The following is a 19042-nucleotide window of genomic DNA, read 5'->3' on the forward strand; positions in this document are numbered from 1 at the left end:
TTACATCATGTGAGTAAATTTCATATAATAATGCAGAGTTGGGAAATATAACAGTGTTTCCCACACGTAGACTCGGGTGGGCCCCCTGCTGCAAAAGTTTTTTTTGGCGACCCATTTTGGCATTTTTAATTTTTAGTTCTGTATAAGAGAGCGACGCCATCTGCAGTTGACTAAGTAGTGGGCAATCTCCCCTCGCCCTATGCCTCATGTACCTGTTTGTTCTGCTACTGTGGCTAAGGCGGAAGCTCCCCGTAGCACCAATGTTGTGTCAACTTCTGTTCCCCCATCGAACAGTGTTTACCCTCTGCTAACATGATGCTTCCTGTGGAGCCCCCCCTCTGTGGTTGGTTCAGATTTAGGCAGGGGGGAACACATATCAACTGGGAGACAGTCTGGTTTATGTCTCTGTAAGCCATTAGGACATTGGGCCAGAAAACACACTGATAGACTCTATTATGAACAATATGAAGGAAAAAAGTTAATCGTTTGACAGCCCTAAAATCTGATTTTGCCAAATGATAAAATATGCATCCCATACTTTCCGACCCTTTTGACTTTCCTGCCCCTTTCCCTGCTGTTCTGGAGTTTTAATTCCCTTGATTTTTACCCCCCATAGTCTGCCCATCCATTGTATCTATGAGAAGTAGTCTAGTATCACTGCTGTTTGTGATAGTGTGTTTTAAATTGCATTGCCTGCTTATTCCACATTTGCAAGTTGTGTCTAAGCAGAGAGGGAGAGAGTCAAGAAGACACACAGACACACACAAGCAGACAGACAGATGGAGACAGTTAGAAGATTAGCTCTACTTGTGATTAGACAAGAGCATAATGATGTAATGTAGATGACATTAGTGGAAATAACAATGAATCAAAATACTGTGATAAAGGTCACACCACATGTTTGTCACATGAAGTAGACCATTTTTGTGCTAGCTATTTCCACTAGCTACCACCACAAGTGTATTTCATACATTTGGGAAACACTGTACATCATTACACTGATTACACGAGGTAAACTATGATTCAGTGGAGTGAAATTAACATTAATTACCTCTGTTTGTTGATTGTGTCTAGATTAACGTTGATCGTCTGTAAATATTTTCTGCCAGCACTAATTGCGTTCCATGAAATATTGTTAGAATATTGATATCAAAAGTATTCTGTGTGTGTTAATGTATATAACTACTACAAGTTTTGTGGTAGCTGTTATTGGGGGCAAAGGTACATGTAACATATAACATGTCAACACAGCCTCAAGGTCTATACCTGACTTTCCTCACTAAGCTTTCTTTTTTTCTCTCCCTCCAGCCGTTCACACTCTCCCTCCCGGCTGATGTCACCAGGACGAGGGAGTGCTCACAACAGAGAGAAGGACTGGGAGAATGGCTCAACTATTTCCTCTCCTGCGTCAATCCCAGAATACACAGGTCAGCAGTATATTCCATACTAAATTAGATTATTTTAAAAAAAAAAATGAATCCAGTGGTAATTTTTTCTTATTGGATTTGGACATACTGTCTTGCAGGACCAAAGCTGTACAAGGAGCCGAGCTTTAAGTCCAACAAGTTCATCATTCATAATGCTATCACCCGCTGCTGCCTGGCTGGGAAGGTGAATGAACCACAGAAAAACAAGATTGTAGAGGTAAGCCATCCCACTGTTTCAGAGTCCAACACAGAGGTCCACCCTAACTAGGCTATGAGTGACTGGGATCTCAGGTGTCAGTGGCACTCACATAGGGCTATTGTTATTTTGAAATCTCCTCCAAAATACTATAGACTACTAATATGCTAAACTACTAAACTGATTTCTGTTACAGTAAAGTTCAATACAGTAGTGTTACAATATCGTTAAGTACTACTATAATAAAGTTAAATTAGGTAGTGTCATAATAAAGTTACATTAATAACTGTTACAGTAAAGATAAATAAAGTGTTACAATAATGTTAGATTAAGTACTACTATAATAATGTTAACTTAAAGATTGTTATAATAAATTAAGTAAATTTACTGTTACAGTAAAGTTGAATATAGTAGTGTTATGATAAGTTTAATAAATTACTGTAACAGTAAACATGAATAAATAGTGTTATAATTAAGTTACATTAAGTACTGTTTCAATAAAGTTATATAAAATATTGTTCTATTAAAGTTAAATAAAGGAGAGAGTTGTCTGGATGGGAAGTGCGTGTGATGTGGCCAGTTCGTGAGTCTTTCTTTTTTTTGTGTGTATCTGTGAGAGGGAGAGAGCCATATAGAGAGTGAGAGAATCCAAATGTCAAAGTGAGTCTTATGTCGGTGGCTTAAAAAAATAAGTGACAGATTATACTCGACGTTTGCAATATAGTCACTTTATACATCCTCCATGGTACAAGCCACGAGACATCAAGTATAACTGATATATCATCCAACCCTACACTCACCTTGTTGTTTATTCTTATTCTGTCTCTCTCTCCTCAGGAAATGGAGACGAGCACGGCCAACCACTTCCTCATCCTCTTCAGAGATACGAGCTGCCAGTTCAGAGCAGTTTACACCATGAACCCTGAAACCGAGGAGATGCAGCGGCTCACTGGCATCGGCCCCCGGATCATCACACCTGAGATGGTTGAGTCCATTTACAAGTACAGCTCTGACCGCAAGCAGTTCACTGTCATCCCGTCCAAAACTATGTCTATGAGTGTTGACGCCTTCACCATCCCTGGTCACTTCTGGCAAAAGCGTCCAGGAACTCCCAAGAAGCTTGGCACTCCCAAATAAAGTCGGGTAGATGGGCGGAGAAGTTACCATTCAGGGATCCAACTCCTAACTTGACTCCTATTGTCCTCGATTTTGGCCAGTGAGGCACTTGAGATGGTGCATTACGCACTTAAACTCGCAGTGGACAGCATGACTGACTCGGCTTTTGGCCAGCTATCGACCTGGACCCTGAGAACAATCCCATCAACTGTACACGCCAAGAGGAAAGGGCCAATCACTCACTCATTCAGCCAATGTAATTACAGTAGTTTCTCTCTTGAGGGCTTCTGATTGGCTCTGCCTCGTCTACCTAGATTGTAAAATGTAATGCGACTGATTCTGTTGGGATGAAGAATTCTCTTTCCCCTGCACCCTGCCTCCTCATGCCTTACCTTACCCTGCCCCCAGGAGTCATTTTTGCAACTCTTAGGTAAGAAAAGGAGGGGACAACCACACTGCCTTTGCCCGCTTAACAGTATTTTGGGCCAGAGTAGTTCACACCCCCTCTCAAGTCTGCTTGCTTTTCCTTTTGCTGCCTTTTCTTCTACTTCTTCTTCTTCCAGGGCTCACTCTCTCTCTAGTCTACTGAGACGAGTGGCTCAGCTCTCAGTTCTGATAGGAGATCCTAGCTGAAAATAAATAGCAGGTAAATGCTGCTCTCATATGAATGTAGGGCACACACTAACCACTCATTCCATTCAAGGGTGTTTTCACTGGTCGGTCGGGACCAGAAAACACCATAGTGGGTGGTTCCTCTGTGGGCCGCACTGGCAGCGGCTACTGTGGTTGTCAGTGGACATGCACACCTAGAAACTGCCCGTGCCCCCACAGTATGCGCATTCCACTCCATTCCTTCAGCTGTAGACATCTGGATGTTTTTTTATACTATTTTGACATGTTTTTTGCTGGACAAATCGCTTCAGCCTTTGAGAGCTGAAAGAAGAATGACATTCATGTGACTTTTTCCCCCTCTTACCTTGCTTTCTCATTTTTTGACATGTGATGAATTGAAATGTTATCTGAGCATATCTTGAAAAACAAAACTGGAAAACATGAAGGAGGGCTTTACCATGTTTATCATTACTTGGATACGGCTCTGTGTGAAAATGATAATCAGTGCTGATTTAATATATACTGAATGCTGATTACTTTGTTTTTGTTTTTTTTTTTGACAATGATTTGTAAAAAGTAAGTTGACCTTTGTAAGCTACGAATAAGCTAGCCTGCTGCTTAAGCATTAGTGAGATGTATGTTTGAGATGAGAATGAGAGTATGAGAATGAAAAGAAATTGTCAAACAACTGAAAATTGCTGAAACCTTTTGTTCTAGGGATTAATAAATCCTTTAGCTCACTGGGAGTCTGTTTCCTATGATATGATTCCCTGTTTGTGTGCTGCTGCATAGAAACAGTAGGTTTCTCAATGAAGGATCATTTCGGACTGTAACAGCCCTCATCTTCTTCGCAGTCTTAAGAGACTCCTTCATGTATATCTGGAGGAATGTAAAACGCCAATATATTTTTTTGCTAGTGTCCACCCTGTTAGGTGAAACACTTGACCCTACAGTCGCTTGTGATTAGGTCACCACAAAACCTGTGGGAAATTGGCCTTCTTCCCTTCATTTGCGGTCGTAAGCACTACAGCAGCTGCCGCGGTGCAGCTGTCTACTTTCAAATCACTGACTGCCTCCAACAAACGCGTCGTTCGAATGAGATTCAGATACAGATGTGAAAACAAAAAAAGGCGACCACATCGTGTAGGAAAAAAGATGATTGATTAAAAGTGTGAGTGAAGGAGTGCACATGGAATAAGTGGATGTTTGTATTTATGTGTTAGTATGTGGTAGTTAAACACTATATTTTGATTCTGTGCAATTCTCCCCTAGAGCTCCCCACGTCACCCAGAGGTGTATTTATTTGGTTTGCATTAGATGGTGCATTTGATGTTTAGTTTCAGGTTCTACTTTTGTCTTTTTTTTTTTTGGTTAAGGTGGTAAGTCTCTCATTCATTTCATAGAAGTTGTCATAACATTTATGTTGTTTTCTTTCTTTTCTGTTATCGAATCTGTGCCAGCACATTATGTATGATCATTTCATAAATTTACTCTCCTTGGCAACTGGACCAGACGAAATAAAAATCCTTTTAAAATCATCATCATCTATGTTTTGTCGTTCCCATATTTCTTTTCCCATTTGCATTTTTTGTCATTAGAATTTCCAATGTGTGCAGCTGATATCAGTGTAAGCCACTTAGCCTATGAGTGATGGCAAATTTCTGCTGGAGAAACAGTGACGGAGCAGAAGAGAGCCACACTAATGTGTTTTAATGTTGATACACACTTTAAAGCAGTAGTGTGTAATATTTAGGGGGATTCAGTGGCATCTAGAGATCGGTGGCTTAGTGGTAGAGCAGGCACCCCATGTACAGCGGCCCAGGTTCGACTCCAGCCTGTGGCCCTTTGCTGCATGTCCCCCCCCCTTCACACTTCACTATCCTATCAATTAAAGGCAAAAAAAATGCCCTAAAAAATATCTTAGAAAAAAAAAAAGATCTCTTCCTTTCCAAAACAAGTGTACCATGATTAAGCAGTTTCCCTTTACAAATCAAGTGTTTCTCCGATGCTGTCCAGCTCGTCTAAGACAGGCTGCCAACCCAGCACCTACTAATGTATTCTCATCTTTTTTCCCCTGATAACTTAAGATCCAGAGTCCTTTTCCTCTCCAAAGCAAATCAGGGATTTAAACTGGTAAGAACACTGGAGAAGTTTCACCTTAAAAATATAAGTGATCTTCAGATGCTACTTCTCACAGAGGGAGTGCTAACTACGGTGGCCGATGTGAAAATGTAAATGGCCCTATCTAGAGCCAGTGTTTGTTTTGTCTGGGCTGCTGTAGAAACATGGTGGTACAACATGGCAGACTCTGAGGATGAGGACCTGTTCCCCATACAGATATAAACCGCTCTTTCTAAGGTAACAAAAACACAATTCTTATTTTCAGATGATGATATGCTAAAGAAAACATACTTATTATATTACATATCTGCCAATACATTCCCCTAATTCCTACACACCTGGACCTTTAATGCAGTTATGGGTTTTGAGTACATATCGACACATCCAGAAACCACTTTTATTTATTCAATGATGCATTTTTCACCTGTTTTTACGCAGCTGAGCACTTTCTGCCTATTAGAAACAAAATGGTAGTGCTTGGATCTTAAATCTGTCCAACAATACTGACAGAAACAAATATTTACTGGGCTGTTTGGCTGTGGTAATACTGTTAATAATGGGCACTTGAGCAAAGTATGAGATGTTATAAAATTACCCTTCAGTACTGATCTTTAAGAGAGGATGCCAGTTTACTACTTGCAACAACAATATGAGTTGTGTCTGAAGGGCCAAAAGTAGGTACAAAAATTCACAGCAGTAAACTCAAGCTTTGCCACCGGGGCTTGAATATACAGCAGCATCTCCTCAGTTGTGCTTGGTGTGCAGCATCTCAGTGAGCAGAGAGTTGCAGGGCAAATCTCCCAGAAGATGGCGCTGGTACAAATACTCCTCAACCTGCAAGCTTATGCTGCGTACTTCAGGAAGCCGGAGCAGCAGTTGGCCAAACTTGTCTGAGTGCCTTGGGTGACTCTGTTGCGTGTGCTCCATCAGGGCCCTGTTCACTCTCTCTTGTGTCTGCTCCACCTGCCTGCGGTTCTGCAGTGACTTCACATCTAGACCAGAGAGAAGATAAGTGGCAGGTTTCTCATCAGTACACAGTATATACATGTACACACCCTCAATGCTAAGGGAAGCTGCATGCATGACTTAAGCCTCTTCCACTCTTTGAGGATACTGACACTTTTGGCAAGGGGAGAACTGGCATGACCATTTTCATAGAGGTCCCTGAACCTTTCACCTCAAGATATCTGAATGGAAATGGTCTCTGTGGAAACCCACAAGTCTCCCATTTGCAGACATGCCAACTTTATGCTAGTACAATGCAGTTTTTCTCGCGAGGTACAGATGTGTTCATTTTGCCTATTCTAAAAGTTGTGTATTTGAATATTTCTGCACACTATGGTCCCTAAACAGTCTTGGAATTGTATAAATTGGGTATGACTGGAAAGCTGAGAGCCTTGTGGATTCAATGAGCCTAATTCTATTCGTCTGTGATGTTGTTAGCCCCCATGGTAGCCATTACAGTGTAGTAAGGTCATTTTTTAAACTTGTCCTCTCTTTATACAATGACTTATTCTGACCTCTGGGATAATCACAGCCTCATGAGATTTTGAAACCACAAACTAGAGACCTTGGTGCTTTTCATAGGTCAATGACATGACAATAAGGAGGTTTTTCAGTCAGTTTCCAAAACAGAAGTGCTTGCCATCCCATCGCCAAAACATGCAATTCTTACAGAAATTTCCAAAGGTCCAGATCACAGCATAGATTTTTCTATGTTGTTCCTCAAGGTCTTAGTGTATTACTGTGGTATTTTGGAAGGATTTTTGACCATTTTCGACAAATCATTGCTTCCATTTAGCACCAAATCTGTGTAACAAATGGTATTAACCAAAACAGTGCTGCAACAATTTATAACCCCCAATACATATACTCTAAACTTTCAAAGTTCGAACAGGTATTTAACCAAAACACAATGTTTACTGCATAGTTATGACTAGAAAAACTTGACGCTGTACTGTTGACTTGCAATCTCACCCTAAAGATCCCCTGTTCCCCCTAAAATTGACAAAATGTACAAATGAGAGGTCACAAAGTTGATCAAGAGGCCACACTGGATTTGTATCTTCTATAAATTGTCTACACCTTCAAAAGGAAAAGCTCACCAGGGTTGAATAGCACCAAGTATTTGAGACAGACAAACTCATGTCTGTCCAGCTGGAATCCCTTCAGTTTGGACACCAAGTCCTGGGTCCTCGATACCAGGCTGCTCAGTGTCGCTCCTGCCTGGGAGATGATGGTCGACACCTCAATCTGCATCAGAATGAAAGAAAGGTGATGATCAGACTGAAAGCTTCTGTGCAGCAGAACAACAAAAGAACACATAATGTTCTATCCAAAGACATTTTTGATGCTAGTAGAAATTCATCATTGTGTGCTGTTAACTTTACCTGTTGTCCTGTGACCAGATATATGCAGCCTTCTTTGCCATAGGCCACCTGTCTACAGAGGTGATCCAGGACAAGGAGCTCACTCCAGCAGCTCTGCAGCAGCACCATCTGGTCCTCCACCTGTGGGAGGCATAAAAAAAATTGATCCGATGTAGTTACAAATTAAATGCTGTGATCTTTGACCTCCAGTAAGGAGTCTGCTCACACAGCCAATTTCCATTACAGCAAAAAGGTCTATATAACTTTAGAATTTCATGTTTCATTACCTTGAGCTCCTTGAAGAGTGTACTGTTCCTAGCCCACTCCACAAGCCCAAACAGAGTCTGGTCAGCCATTTTGCACATGATGCTGAATGTATTAAGGCGGTCATGTTTGCCTCGGTTGGCCTGTTCTCTCTGCAGAGTGGTGAGGACCTTGGCACACAGCTGGCTCTCATCTGGCTCCCCCTCCAGGAGATGGCTTAGGAAGCTGGGTGTAAGAGGGGCTGATGAAGAGGTGTCTGGGTTGTGGGTGGAAGCCTGGGGTGGCTGCGGGGTGACTGAGCTTGGCGTTGAGCAGGGGGATGATGCTGGTGTGCTTCTTGGTGTGAATGAATTGTTCTGAGTTGGGTGCACTGTATAGTTTGAAGGAGCCGGGCTGTAGCTAAAAGGCATTTCTCCTTTCTCCTGGAAGTATCCAGGGAAGGTGCGGTGGTACAATCCAGGGTAGGGCAGCGGTAGAGGTGTGAGCACCCTTTCTGCGCTCATGGTGCAGTCCAGAGGCATGGGCGCACCTGACTGCCCTATGCCAGGGGGATACATGTGGGTCTGATGAAAAGCATCAGAAGACAATGGAGCACTTGTGTGACTGCTGATAAGGTGAGGGTCACTTGGAGCTGTGGACGGGTGTGTTTGAGTAGTTTCCATCTTAATCCTGTAGGGAGCAGTGTTTGCCTGGTGATACACCTTCTGCTGTTTCATCTGCCTGTCCCGCCGGTACAGAGGGCCAAATTTATTCCTGCCACCTCTCATACGATCTGCTCTTACCGCTGTTGACACAACATGTAACAAATTACAAAAGTTTCACCACAAGATTTCAAACACTACCTTAGATGACTTTGTTTATAAAACTAACAATATGCCCACTCCACTGTGAGGACTCAGATACAAAGTCGTAATTTATAATCTGGGTCATTACAGCACTGGTTTATGACTTTTTAGATAAGTCATATGGGAGAAAAGAACATGAATGTCAGTGGAGCACAAGAGCAGTAGAGCAGAATACAAGTTGTACCTTCTCTCTTCATTCCCACTGCCAAACATTTTTGGAAGCGGCAGAAAGGACAACGTTTCCTTTGCGAAAGGTTCATGGGGCAGCTCTGTTGTTCTGCACAGGTGTAATGCTTGTTATTCTGCACTGAGCGTTTAAAAAAGCCCTGTAGAGAGACAGACTTTGCTTCATTCTCTGACAGTATAAAATATGCATCATTATAGTTACAGACATAATTTATCTTAGCTCTATAGTAGTTGGCTATGGCTAGTTGGTCTATACTACAACACCATGGTATCCTGTGGTGCTGTTTGAGGATAAATATTTCTCCATGGACTGGTCAAACCCCTATCTCTTACCTTGCAGCTTTCACAAGTGAGCAGCCCATAGTGGTACCCTGATACTTTGTCTCCACAGATGGGACAGCTCTCCTCTGAATCTGCTCTGCTGTCTGGCTCTGTCTTTAATTCCTGCGCTGGAGGAAGACACCACAATTAACACTGAATGTCAAATATACAGTGTGACACAAACATCTCATCCTCTCGGTGCAGGTAATATCTTAAAGGGAAAGTTTAACCCTGAATCAAAAATATATCCTTCTCCTCTTACCTGTAGCGTTATTTATCACTCTAGATTGTTTTGGTGTGAGTTGCCAGGTGTTGGAGATACCGGCTGTAGAGATGTCTGCCTGCTCTCTAATATAATGGAAGTAGATGGCACTTGGACTGTGGTGCTCAAAGGGCCAAAAAATACACAACATCAGTATCTCTTTACAGAAATCCTGACCTGATTACTCAAGATAATCCAAAGACCTTGTTATGAGCATTTTCATGTAGGAACTGTTTTCTTTCTACCAAACTACAACCACCAGCTTTATCACTGTGCGAAAGGAAGAGTGCATCTACTGCTAGCTCACCCAGCACCACTGAGCTAGCTAATGTTACAGCTCAGCCGAGGAGGACTTTGTTAATGTTTACATCTTGCGCTGTCAAAAGCACGAGCCTCTAATCCCCGAGTAGATGAAAACTTCCTTCTTTGCAGTGATACGGTTGGGGGGTGTAGTTTGGTAGAAAGAAAGTAGTTCCTACATGCAGCTGGTCTGAGGATTATCTTGAGTGACCGGGTCATGGTTTCTGGAGAGAGACATTGCTGTTGACTTTTTCAAATGTATTTTTTGGCGCTTTAAGCAACACAAGCCGAGTGTCGTCTAGTTCCATTATATTAGAAAGAAGGCAGACATCTCTATTACCGATATCTCCAACACTCTGCAACTCACACCAAAACAATCAAGACTGATAAATGGCCCTACAGCTGGGAGGAAAGTTATGTATTTTTGATTTTGAGGTGAACTATCCCTTTAAATCAGCCACAGAGAAGATTCTGAATTGATAATATGTCTGGCGGTCGAGTGCTGCTGACATAAGTGTGTCATCTAATGAGGTTTATTGCTCAGCTGTTGAGAGAATAGCGAGTAGTACATGACTATCCCTCTGTTAGAGACAGTACCTTATCACTAAACATGATTTGCTTGACGATGATCAGAGATATGACCCTTACATAATTCCCAGCGATTACCGATTATGGGTTATGACCTCCACAAGAACCAGTCTCCCATATAAAAATCTGTAGCAAAACAATGAACCACTTTCATGCCTTTAATTCTATAAATGTGGATTTCCACATAAACGTGATCAATAACATTTCTGCACCACTTTTTTTTTTTACACGTCAGACACTGCTGTACTTTAAACTCTGAACTTTAAAACAAGACATTTAAAACACTGATATCTTTATAATAATGTAAAGTTCAAAGAATATCTTCTGAAAGCTGTATACAAGGGCACCATCTACCTAGATTATACTCACATGTTGACGGTCCTTCCAAAGTTATAGGATCCTCTGGATAGTTGCCAGGGTGGTGTACAAGTGGCTGTGGCTGCTGTGGGTGATAATTAGGTAGGTCCATTTTGGCTGATGGTACTTGAGCTTCAGAGTCAGCCCAGCCGGATCTTCATTGTCGCAGAGACCAGACAGACACCGCAGGAGAGCCAGAGAAAGGCCAGCTGACAGGCCAAACAGCCCCGGTGGACTGATGGTTGTTTGAGGCCCACAAGTGGACTTCGATCTACTTTCAGTGTCATAAAACCTCTCCTGATTGGCACTCCTACCCAGTCAGTCAGTCAGCAAGCCAGCCAGCCAACCGGCCCCTGCATGGGGGACAGTCAGATATCCACCTGCTGCAGTGTTACTGTAGTGAAGTCACTCCAGTATCACTGAGCCGTCCTGGAGCTCAGCTGATAAGATAAGAATCCACTGAAGAGTGTCTGTAATCACAGCCAAAACTACAGCCATTCAGATTTCATGTTAAGCTGGCATTACTATTATTATTTTTACATATTGTAGCATTGCAATTAATTTATAGGTGTGAAAGAACAAGTCAAAGTGCCTACTTAACTACTTTATATAAAGTATACATGTGGTCCAAACTCAGGGTCTGACACGAGATGGTAAATAAGACAAAATAAAGTTTGTAATGTTTGTAACAGCTGAGATGTTTAGTGTAACTTATAACAACTAACATACATCTGAAAGGTGTGATAAAGGGCCCCAACTGAATACTTTTATTTTAGTGAGGGTCACAGGCCAAAAAGTCTGGGAGCCACTGGATCAGTCTTTAGCAATGAATTTTATTTCATACGCTGATCGTGTGTTTTTAAATTTAAATGTAGTGAAGTAAGAACTACAATATTTCCCTCTGAAACGTGTTGGAGCACAGGTAAAAAGAAGCAGATAGTCTACCTACAGGTAGTTTGTAGAGTATTTGTAACATTTTAACAGCGTATAAATTTAAACTGAACACTTTTGCTGTATTCTGTAGGTGTTTTGCAGATTATATGGAGAGAATATGTGACTATTCATGAACATACCTAATTATTCACAGAATAATTCAATTCAACTTGAACTACTTGCTCAACTTATGCAGCATAGACTAAGTGGATAGTTTAAGTTCAACTAAATTATTCTGAGAAATGTTACAAATGCTCCGTCAACTGTAGGCAGACTCTCCAAATAAAGTGTTACCAAGGGCAGTACAATCAGAAAAAAATACTTTACTCAGTATAATGTTAGTCAGTTACTTAAATCACACACAGTGAATATATTCTTCTACATCCGCAGGCAGTGCTTGAGATGATAAGGTGCCATTCAACAGCCAAATCTGGACAGTGGTTGCTTTGATGAAGCTGCAAAGTGACGCAAAAACAGTGCAGTTCAAGGGTGGACGGTTATGACTTCTCCACATTAGCTTGTAAATTGATTATGGCATTCATCAATAAAACAGTCCCCCTGCTATTTTCACCAGTCTGGGTTCTGACACCTGACACTGTTTCACTTCTCTGAGAGGCTAAATCTTCAATAACATATGTCACCAAAAAAAAGCTTGCAGTGACAGGCAGTATGTGTAATCCTGGAGGTATTTTTGAGTTTAGTAGTGCCATCTGGTGGTATTGTAGAAAAACAGGTCTAAACTGGAGTGAGACTCGTTGACAGGTTTCATCTATTGTCAATCCTGCTGCTTTTGACAAATTTCATGACAAAGACAACACCTTTCATACCAAAAAATGACTGCAAAAGGGTAAATTTATTGAATAGAGCAGAAAACAAGCTTGTGTAAAATCATCGTTGCAAGTACTACGTAGTGTATTAAATTCATTGGCATTTTTAAAATGTGTGCTCTCACTGGCAGGTTATTTACATGACACTTGACGTAATGTCTGCCTTGCAAAAGCTCTTCATATGCACCATCTGCTGTAAGCCCTCATTGCTTCAGTCCTCTTCCTCACTGCTGGAACACACTGGGTCATCGCTGACGACATACCACACCTCATTGTGCCTGTTAAACAGCTTCATTGGACTGCAAGAGACAAATGCACAGTGTTTTACTGCAAAATATCAAATCACCAAATATTAAAAGCTTTTCTTTGCTTTGCTTTTTTAGACTGGGTAAAATGCTGGTGATTTATTTACCTGTTATATCCAACAGCATAGTGAAAGCCTTTTTTGTACTCTGCTTTCAGTAAGTCGAGGGCAGCGGAGAGACTGCTTGCTTTGTTTCTGTCAGAAAAGCTCGTCATCCATCCTCCGTAGCTCTGCACATACACTTTCATTGCTGGCATCTTTTGGAGGTACACCTGCAAGTCAGCAAAGTTTCATACTGAATTTATTCAAACACAATCACAGCATTTAGAAGTAAAGACTGATGTGTTTTTTTTCCAACCATTGTCAGGGAAGTTTACCTGCTCATCAGTAGGTTTGGGGGGCTTCGCCTGATGTTTAGCTGGCAGCAAGAAACTCATTGTGTAGGTGCCCTTTTGCCAGAAGTACATGCCCTCAGATATTTTTATAACAACAGGAGCAGTCATTTCAATTTTCTCTCCTGAAGGTAAGAAAACACAATTATTTTTTTTTTTCTTAGAGATGTCACAGAGAGGAAAAATACAACATAAAATCAAAATGTTATGGCTTGAATATCCAAGAAACTGCCAAACTGTTTCTGCTCGCTGCTCACAACTAAATACAGTAATTATAGGACATTTTAATTTTAGCTGCTCCACCAACAGAAGCTGGGAAATGGTTTCAAATACTAGTTTCTTGCAAACTGAATGAGTTACAATGAGTTTCTGTTGCGTTGCACCACTGTATTTTTATGTAAACATTGTGCGGTTGTGCTTTTCTGTTGACATCCTTTTAAAATAAAAGATTAAGCAAAACACATAAATGACGCACCATTCTCGTTGGCACCAGTGATGTATTCAAAAAGTCGTCTGAATGCTCTAAATGCTGCCATATCCATGAAGTAGGACGTCTCGTCAGTTGAAACCCATTTCACAGAGTCATAGTAACGGACCTGAGGGACATGGAAACACACACAGAAGGAGTGGGCTTTTTAAAAGTTTCTTGCACAACAAATGTGAACAGGTTTCTCTCCTTCTCAGACACACTCACCTGAAAGTCCTCAGTCTCACAGACCAGATCAAACAGCAGGCACTCTTTAGTCTCACTACAGAACTCTAACTGAGAGGAGTTTCTGTGTAGTAAGAGAGGAAACTATTAAAAAAGGCATGATGCAGACATTAAAAAAAATACTAAATATGATAGCAGTAATCATCTGTGCCAGGGTAAAAATGATTTATAACTTGCAATTTCTCATATATCCAAGAATCTGCTTCTACACCTGACTCACAGGAGTAACAGAGCTGCCAGTTTTTACTTTTCAAATGCAGAAATCTAATAAAAACGAGCATCAAATTTAGATTTCTTACCCAACTCTGGCCTCAGCTGTTAGCACCAGCAGAAAGCCAACAAGCCCTGAAAGATAAATCCTGAAACACATATTTAAAAGTATTTTCACAAAGACACACCAACCCACTTTTGTTTATCCAGTGAAAGCATTTAAGCTTCATTCATAAAACAGGAAATTTCTACTCAAGAATTTCCATCTAAAACAATCTGGACAATATAATTGTACTTACATTGTGGCAGAGTGTTGGGATCCGTGCTGTCGAAAATTGGATCTTGTCAGTCTGGTTCAGCGCAACTATTTATTCCAGCTCTGGTTATGAAAGGCAAACTGGCCACTCCCTGAACCCATAACACAAACCAGACAATAGAGTGTCATAACCAATGGGAACCCAAAGCAGAAAAAAGAGACTGAGTAGAATTATGAAACAGAGTCACGTTTGACTGTATGTGTTTTTCCAATTTTGTAACCTCTTGAATATCACCTTAATTTGGTCTTAAGGAAGATCTACGTTGAGCAAACATTTTGTTTGTGGTCCTATTTTTTTGTCCATGCAAAAGACTAATTTCTCTCAAATTCTGGTCACAAATTGGTTAAAATCTGTGTTAGTAAGCCGATAATCCATCCACCCGACAAGACGCTGATTAAACAGCATCATTACTGCACAGGTGTGTCTTGGGTGGTCACAAAAAAAGTCTTTCTAAAATGTGCAGTTTTATCACACAATACAATGCCACAAATGTTGCCTCTGTCACATCAAGACCGGGGCAAGGACGACGAGCAGTAAGATGACCCTCCCGCTTTCTAATAGTTTGTGAGAAATTCTTCATTGTACAAACCAAATTTTGTGTTGTGTGATAAAACTGCACATTTAAAAGGCGACAATCCCAAGGCACACCTATGTGGTAATGGTGCTGTTTAATCAGCATCTTGACATGCCACACCTGTTAAAAAGGAGAAGCACTCACAAACACGGATTTGTTGTCCCGTCCTTGTTGTCACCAGAACTTGAGAGAAAAAGTTTGTGTGCATAAAAAAAGGCTTAGACCTGTAACTTAAACCTGTGAACAATGGGAGCATACATTTTTGTTTAGTGTAGTTTGGACTACTCTGTACCTGATGTCAACACAATGTCAGGGACAACTGTCAACGCTCAACTTTGGTTGATACAACCACAAAGGTGTTTATCTTTCTCACAGACTTTTAACAAAGGGTTAGTTAAGAGTACCAATGTCAAGTTGTGTGGATGGGTGTGGCGGGTGGATGTGTGCATAATGACTGTAAGAAGAAGCATATAGGTGAGACACAAGTAATCCTAATTTGCAGGTTGCAGTATCTTCTCTATTCATGATTATACACTGATCTCAAGTATGGGAAACTATAAAACAGAGAACTGTTTTTAACTGACAAATGTCCTTTGTATTTATGGTACTTCCCTTAACACTGGACATATCACCTGAACCTATGACCTCAATAATAAACAAAACAAAAAAATCTTAAGTGTGTCAGTTTTTGTTGACACATTTCACACAGTTAGCATTTTTACCATATAAAGTGACCACTGAGTGTAAAATACCAGATGGACAAGAAAAATGCCAATTTTGTTTGTTTGTTTGTCACTTGCAAGTATAATTTAATTTGACCTGATTTCTCTCTCTGCGGTCTCTATGATAAGGTCAGCACAGAGCTCAAGGACCTGAGATTAAACACCCCACTGTGCATGTGGATCCTTGACTTCCTCATGGGCAGACCTCAGGTGGTGAGGGTGGACAGACACACCTCGTCCACCCTCATCCTTAACACTGGAGCACCCCAGGGCTTTGAGGGTTTTGAGTCCCCTGCTGTACTCCCTGTACACACAACTGTGGAGCCACTCCAGATTCTGACATCATCATCAGGTTTGCGGACCATTCAGCTGTGGTGGGCCTGATCACAGATAACAATGAAAAGGATGACCCAAAAGAAATAGAGGACTTGGCCTGCTGGTGTCAGGACAACAACTTGAGATGATAGAGGACTTTGGAAAGAAAGGTTTATACTCTGCCCTCCTTAATATCACCAGGTCCTTGGTGGGGAGGGTGAACAGCTTCTAATACTTTGGTGTCCACATTGCTGAGGGCCTGATGTGGGTGTTGCATACTGACTCAGTGGTGAAAAAGGCAAGGCAGATACTGTTTTACCTGAGATGCCTGAGGAAATTCTTCTCCTGCACCATCGAGAGTGTCCTGACAGGTAACATCATGGTCTGGTGTGGAAACAGCAGCGAACAGGACCGCAAGGCCTTGATAGAGTGGTTCGTACAGCTGAACATACTATAGGTGCTGCTCTACCCTGCCTAAAGGATGTTTACACCAGACGCTGCAAAAATAAGGCCAGAAAAATCATTAAGGATCCCAACCACCTGGACAACTGCCTTCGAGAGGAAGGTACAGACTACACCAGACCAGCACTGTGAGGCTCAGGAAGAGTTTCTACCCCAGATATTCAATGCACAAATCAAAGGACTTGACAGAATTACATTTCACTGTAATTATGATTTCATGTGACAAATACATTGATTGATCGACTGATGATTCAGAATAAGTGAATAAAAAAGTAGGATTTATACAAAATCAAATAATCAATAAACAGGTTATTTAACAGAATAATCCAGGTACAAAGCCTCATCAGGTGGTACAAATTGTGACAGAACATATGTGAGGTGGTGGCTCACGTTTTTTAACTCTCTGAACTTGAGCGAAAACGCCCAGTTCCCATGAGCTATTATTTACCGGTTCATTGTACACATTGGCTCAGACAGAAATAATGGACTAACTATGTAAGATTCATGTCACAAGAGAAGTTTCTACCTTTTGTTAGCACAGGTCATCAGGTGCCTGTTTTGTACATGTAGAACACCAAATCCCTGGAGTTTGTTAACGCATTCAACCACGAGACAAAAGGTCCAATTACACTCTGCAGAAGATGAGGAGGCTTTGGTGTGCAACCAGGCTGCACGAAAAAAAAAAAAAAAACAACTTTTAATGACAGATACTGTCAACCTGGTTACTCACGTGTTACTTGATTTTGTGCAAAGATGTTATAGTAAATGCATCATTTAAATTCTAATCTTGACTATACATTTTATATTTATTTTATTTATATATATTTTTAAAGGATCATCATAACTCAAAGAAGGGGTTGAAATAAAAGAAACTAAAAAAATAAAAAATAAAAAAAGGAAACGTGTAGAGGATTGTACTTGTCTAAAACTCTTGGTAGCAGCCATCTAATGTTACAGTGTTTGAAATTATAGTCTACCATGAGCACATACTGCTGCTCCTTCAATATAACATTACTGTAAACCATTAATGCTCTGTGCTCTATGATAATGCAAAGACCTGTGGTTAGAAAATATCTTTTTAAGTTCTTCAAAGACTTCATTTTGTGAATGAACACTGAATAGGTTCAGTGTAACCTCAGTAGAACAGCAGCATATAGTTAAAGGATTTTCCTCTCATCATGACAAAGCACATAGGAAGACATGGTAAACCCTCCCTCAGGCCTCAGTCTTGCTCTCACGCAGTCTCACTCTCAAGTGTCACAAAACACATGTTTTTCTGCTCGTTTGTTTGGTAAATAAACTCTTAAAAATTACTCATATAAATATACACAAATATATTGCCCATATGTGAAATTCATCCCAGTATTGCTTCAAGTGCTGCCAAAGTTCATGGGGACAACAATCAGCCAACATGAAACTGCATCAGATGGTCAGATAGCTGCCAGTGCTTGCAATATGTGTTGCATAATAATACGATATCAATTCTGACAATAATTAATCCTTAAAAGGGGGCATATGTTATGTGAGTGGTGTCACGAACCTTTATACAGCAGTGCTGGTTCTTGGTTGGGTCACTCAGAACTACAAAATCTGGTTCTTGAATTCATCAAAAGCTTGCAAAATACAACATTTATAAAAGTGTGTTTGAACTGCTGCTGTTTGAGCTAAACTAGGTGAACATCACCCACCCGGTATGATAAAACTTCATTTAGTAGCCCAGGCTATTATTTGTGCAAATTCCTAAACTCCACAGGCTTATATTAGGGACAGGCATCCATATGGGACAGGCCTTTTTAATAAATAAAAAACTTACCGGGTAATTGAGGAATGGACACATGTTCTGACTTTATGACAGCTGCATAAGAAAGGAGACACCACTTTTTCGTCATGCAGGTATATGTAAATGACTTCCAGTCTTCTCTGGTGCTCATGCAATCAACCAAGCTAACGATGTGTAGCATCTCCATATTGATAAAAGCTTAAACGTTCATTTATTTGTATGTGCGAGCTAAACAGCTAACTAACAAACCGGTTTTATATGTCAAAATAACTTATATAACAATAAATTGCTAAGCAACCAGAGTTTATTTTCTTCAGTAATCCAAAAATCCAATTGAAAGATGTGGCTTTTTGACAAGGGAACTAGTTCAACGCTAACTTCCTCATCAGCCTACAAAAAACGTCATCACTTGAATGTTCAGTGCCCTCTAGTGGCCACAGTGAAGAATTGCAACACGAATTCAGTGTCAAATCGGCATTCGTAAATGACATAAATATTATTTTACATATTGTTGACTCTTTATTTGTGTC

The 19042-nt window shown here is 40.7% G+C and overlaps 3 protein-coding genes across 9 annotated transcripts in view; 1 reads left to right on the top strand and 2 right to left on the bottom strand.

The window, feature by feature from the left end:
* The window catches only part of camsap3 (calmodulin regulated spectrin-associated protein family, member 3), a 35277-nt gene extending 31180 nt beyond the window's left edge, over positions 1-4097 (top strand). For all 6 annotated transcript variants that reach the window (XM_033644877.2, XM_033644881.2, XM_033644880.2 and 3 more), the window contains 3 exons: positions 1309-1427; positions 1526-1644; positions 2461-4097. In XM_033644877.2, the coding sequence (XP_033500768.1) occupies positions 1309-1427; positions 1526-1644; positions 2461-2760 (538 nt within the window). In that variant the 3' untranslated portion in view covers positions 2761-4097. The remainder of the gene's footprint in view (positions 1-1308; positions 1428-1525; positions 1645-2460) is intronic.
* Positions 2764-11234, bottom strand: nr5a5 (nuclear receptor subfamily 5, group A, member 5). 2 transcript variants are annotated; one of them, XM_033644901.2, is made up of 7 exons: positions 10977-11234; positions 9470-9585; positions 9135-9276; positions 8129-8889; positions 7863-7982; positions 7578-7725; positions 2764-6464 (listed from the first exon to the last, which is right to left on the bottom strand). In XM_033644901.2, exons 1-7 carry the CDS (start codon positions 11074-11076, stop codon positions 6217-6219), a joined length of 1635 nt encoding a protein of 544 aa, XP_033500792.2. In that variant the 5' UTR covers positions 11077-11234; the 3' UTR covers positions 2764-6216. The 2 variants fall into 2 exon arrangements, with proteins under 2 accessions (XP_033500792.2, XP_033500793.2); XM_033644902.2 differs by having other exon boundaries at positions 9470-9580; positions 10977-11216.
* A 1497-nt stretch (positions 11235-12731) lies between these two features.
* Positions 12732-14739, bottom strand: soul5 (heme-binding protein soul5). Its single transcript, XM_033644927.2, has 7 exons — positions 14642-14739; positions 14432-14491; positions 14115-14196; positions 13896-14016; positions 13406-13545; positions 13137-13300; positions 12732-13023 (listed from the first exon to the last, which is right to left on the bottom strand). Coding segments are annotated over exons 1-7 (657 nt in total). The 5' UTR covers positions 14644-14739; the 3' UTR covers positions 12732-12935.
* Between the last annotated feature and the right edge of the window lie 4303 nt (positions 14740-19042).

This window comes from Epinephelus lanceolatus, chromosome 18 (assembly GCF_041903045.1).
Source record: "Epinephelus lanceolatus isolate andai-2023 chromosome 18, ASM4190304v1, whole genome shotgun sequence".
In the NCBI taxonomy this organism is placed as follows: Eukaryota; Metazoa; Chordata; class Actinopteri; order Perciformes; family Serranidae; genus Epinephelus; species Epinephelus lanceolatus.

Excerpts from the sequence above, each read along its gene's own strand:
- soul5 (XM_033644927.2), bottom strand. Across the intron at positions 14,197-14,431 it reads ACAGCTGAGGCCAGAGTTGG|AAACTCCTCTCAGTTAGAGT; the intron begins GTAAGAAATCTA and ends CTTACTACACAG. Across the intron at positions 13,546-13,895 it reads CACTGGTGCCAACGAGAATG|GAGAGAAAATTGAAATGACT; the intron begins GTGCGTCATTTA and ends TCTTACCTTCAG.
- nr5a5 (XM_033644901.2), bottom strand. The coding sequence starts at position 11,076 with ATGGACCTACCTAATTATCACCCACAGCAGCCACAGCCACTTGTACAC. Across the intron at positions 7,983-8,128 it reads CACTCTTCAAGGAGCTCAAG|GTGGAGGACCAGATGGTGCT; the intron begins GTAATGAAACAT and ends TGCCTCCCACAG. Across the intron at positions 6,465-7,577 it reads CTTGGTGCTATTCAACCCTG|ATGTGAAGTCACTGCAGAAC; the intron begins GTGAGCTTTTCC and ends TCTCTGGTCTAG.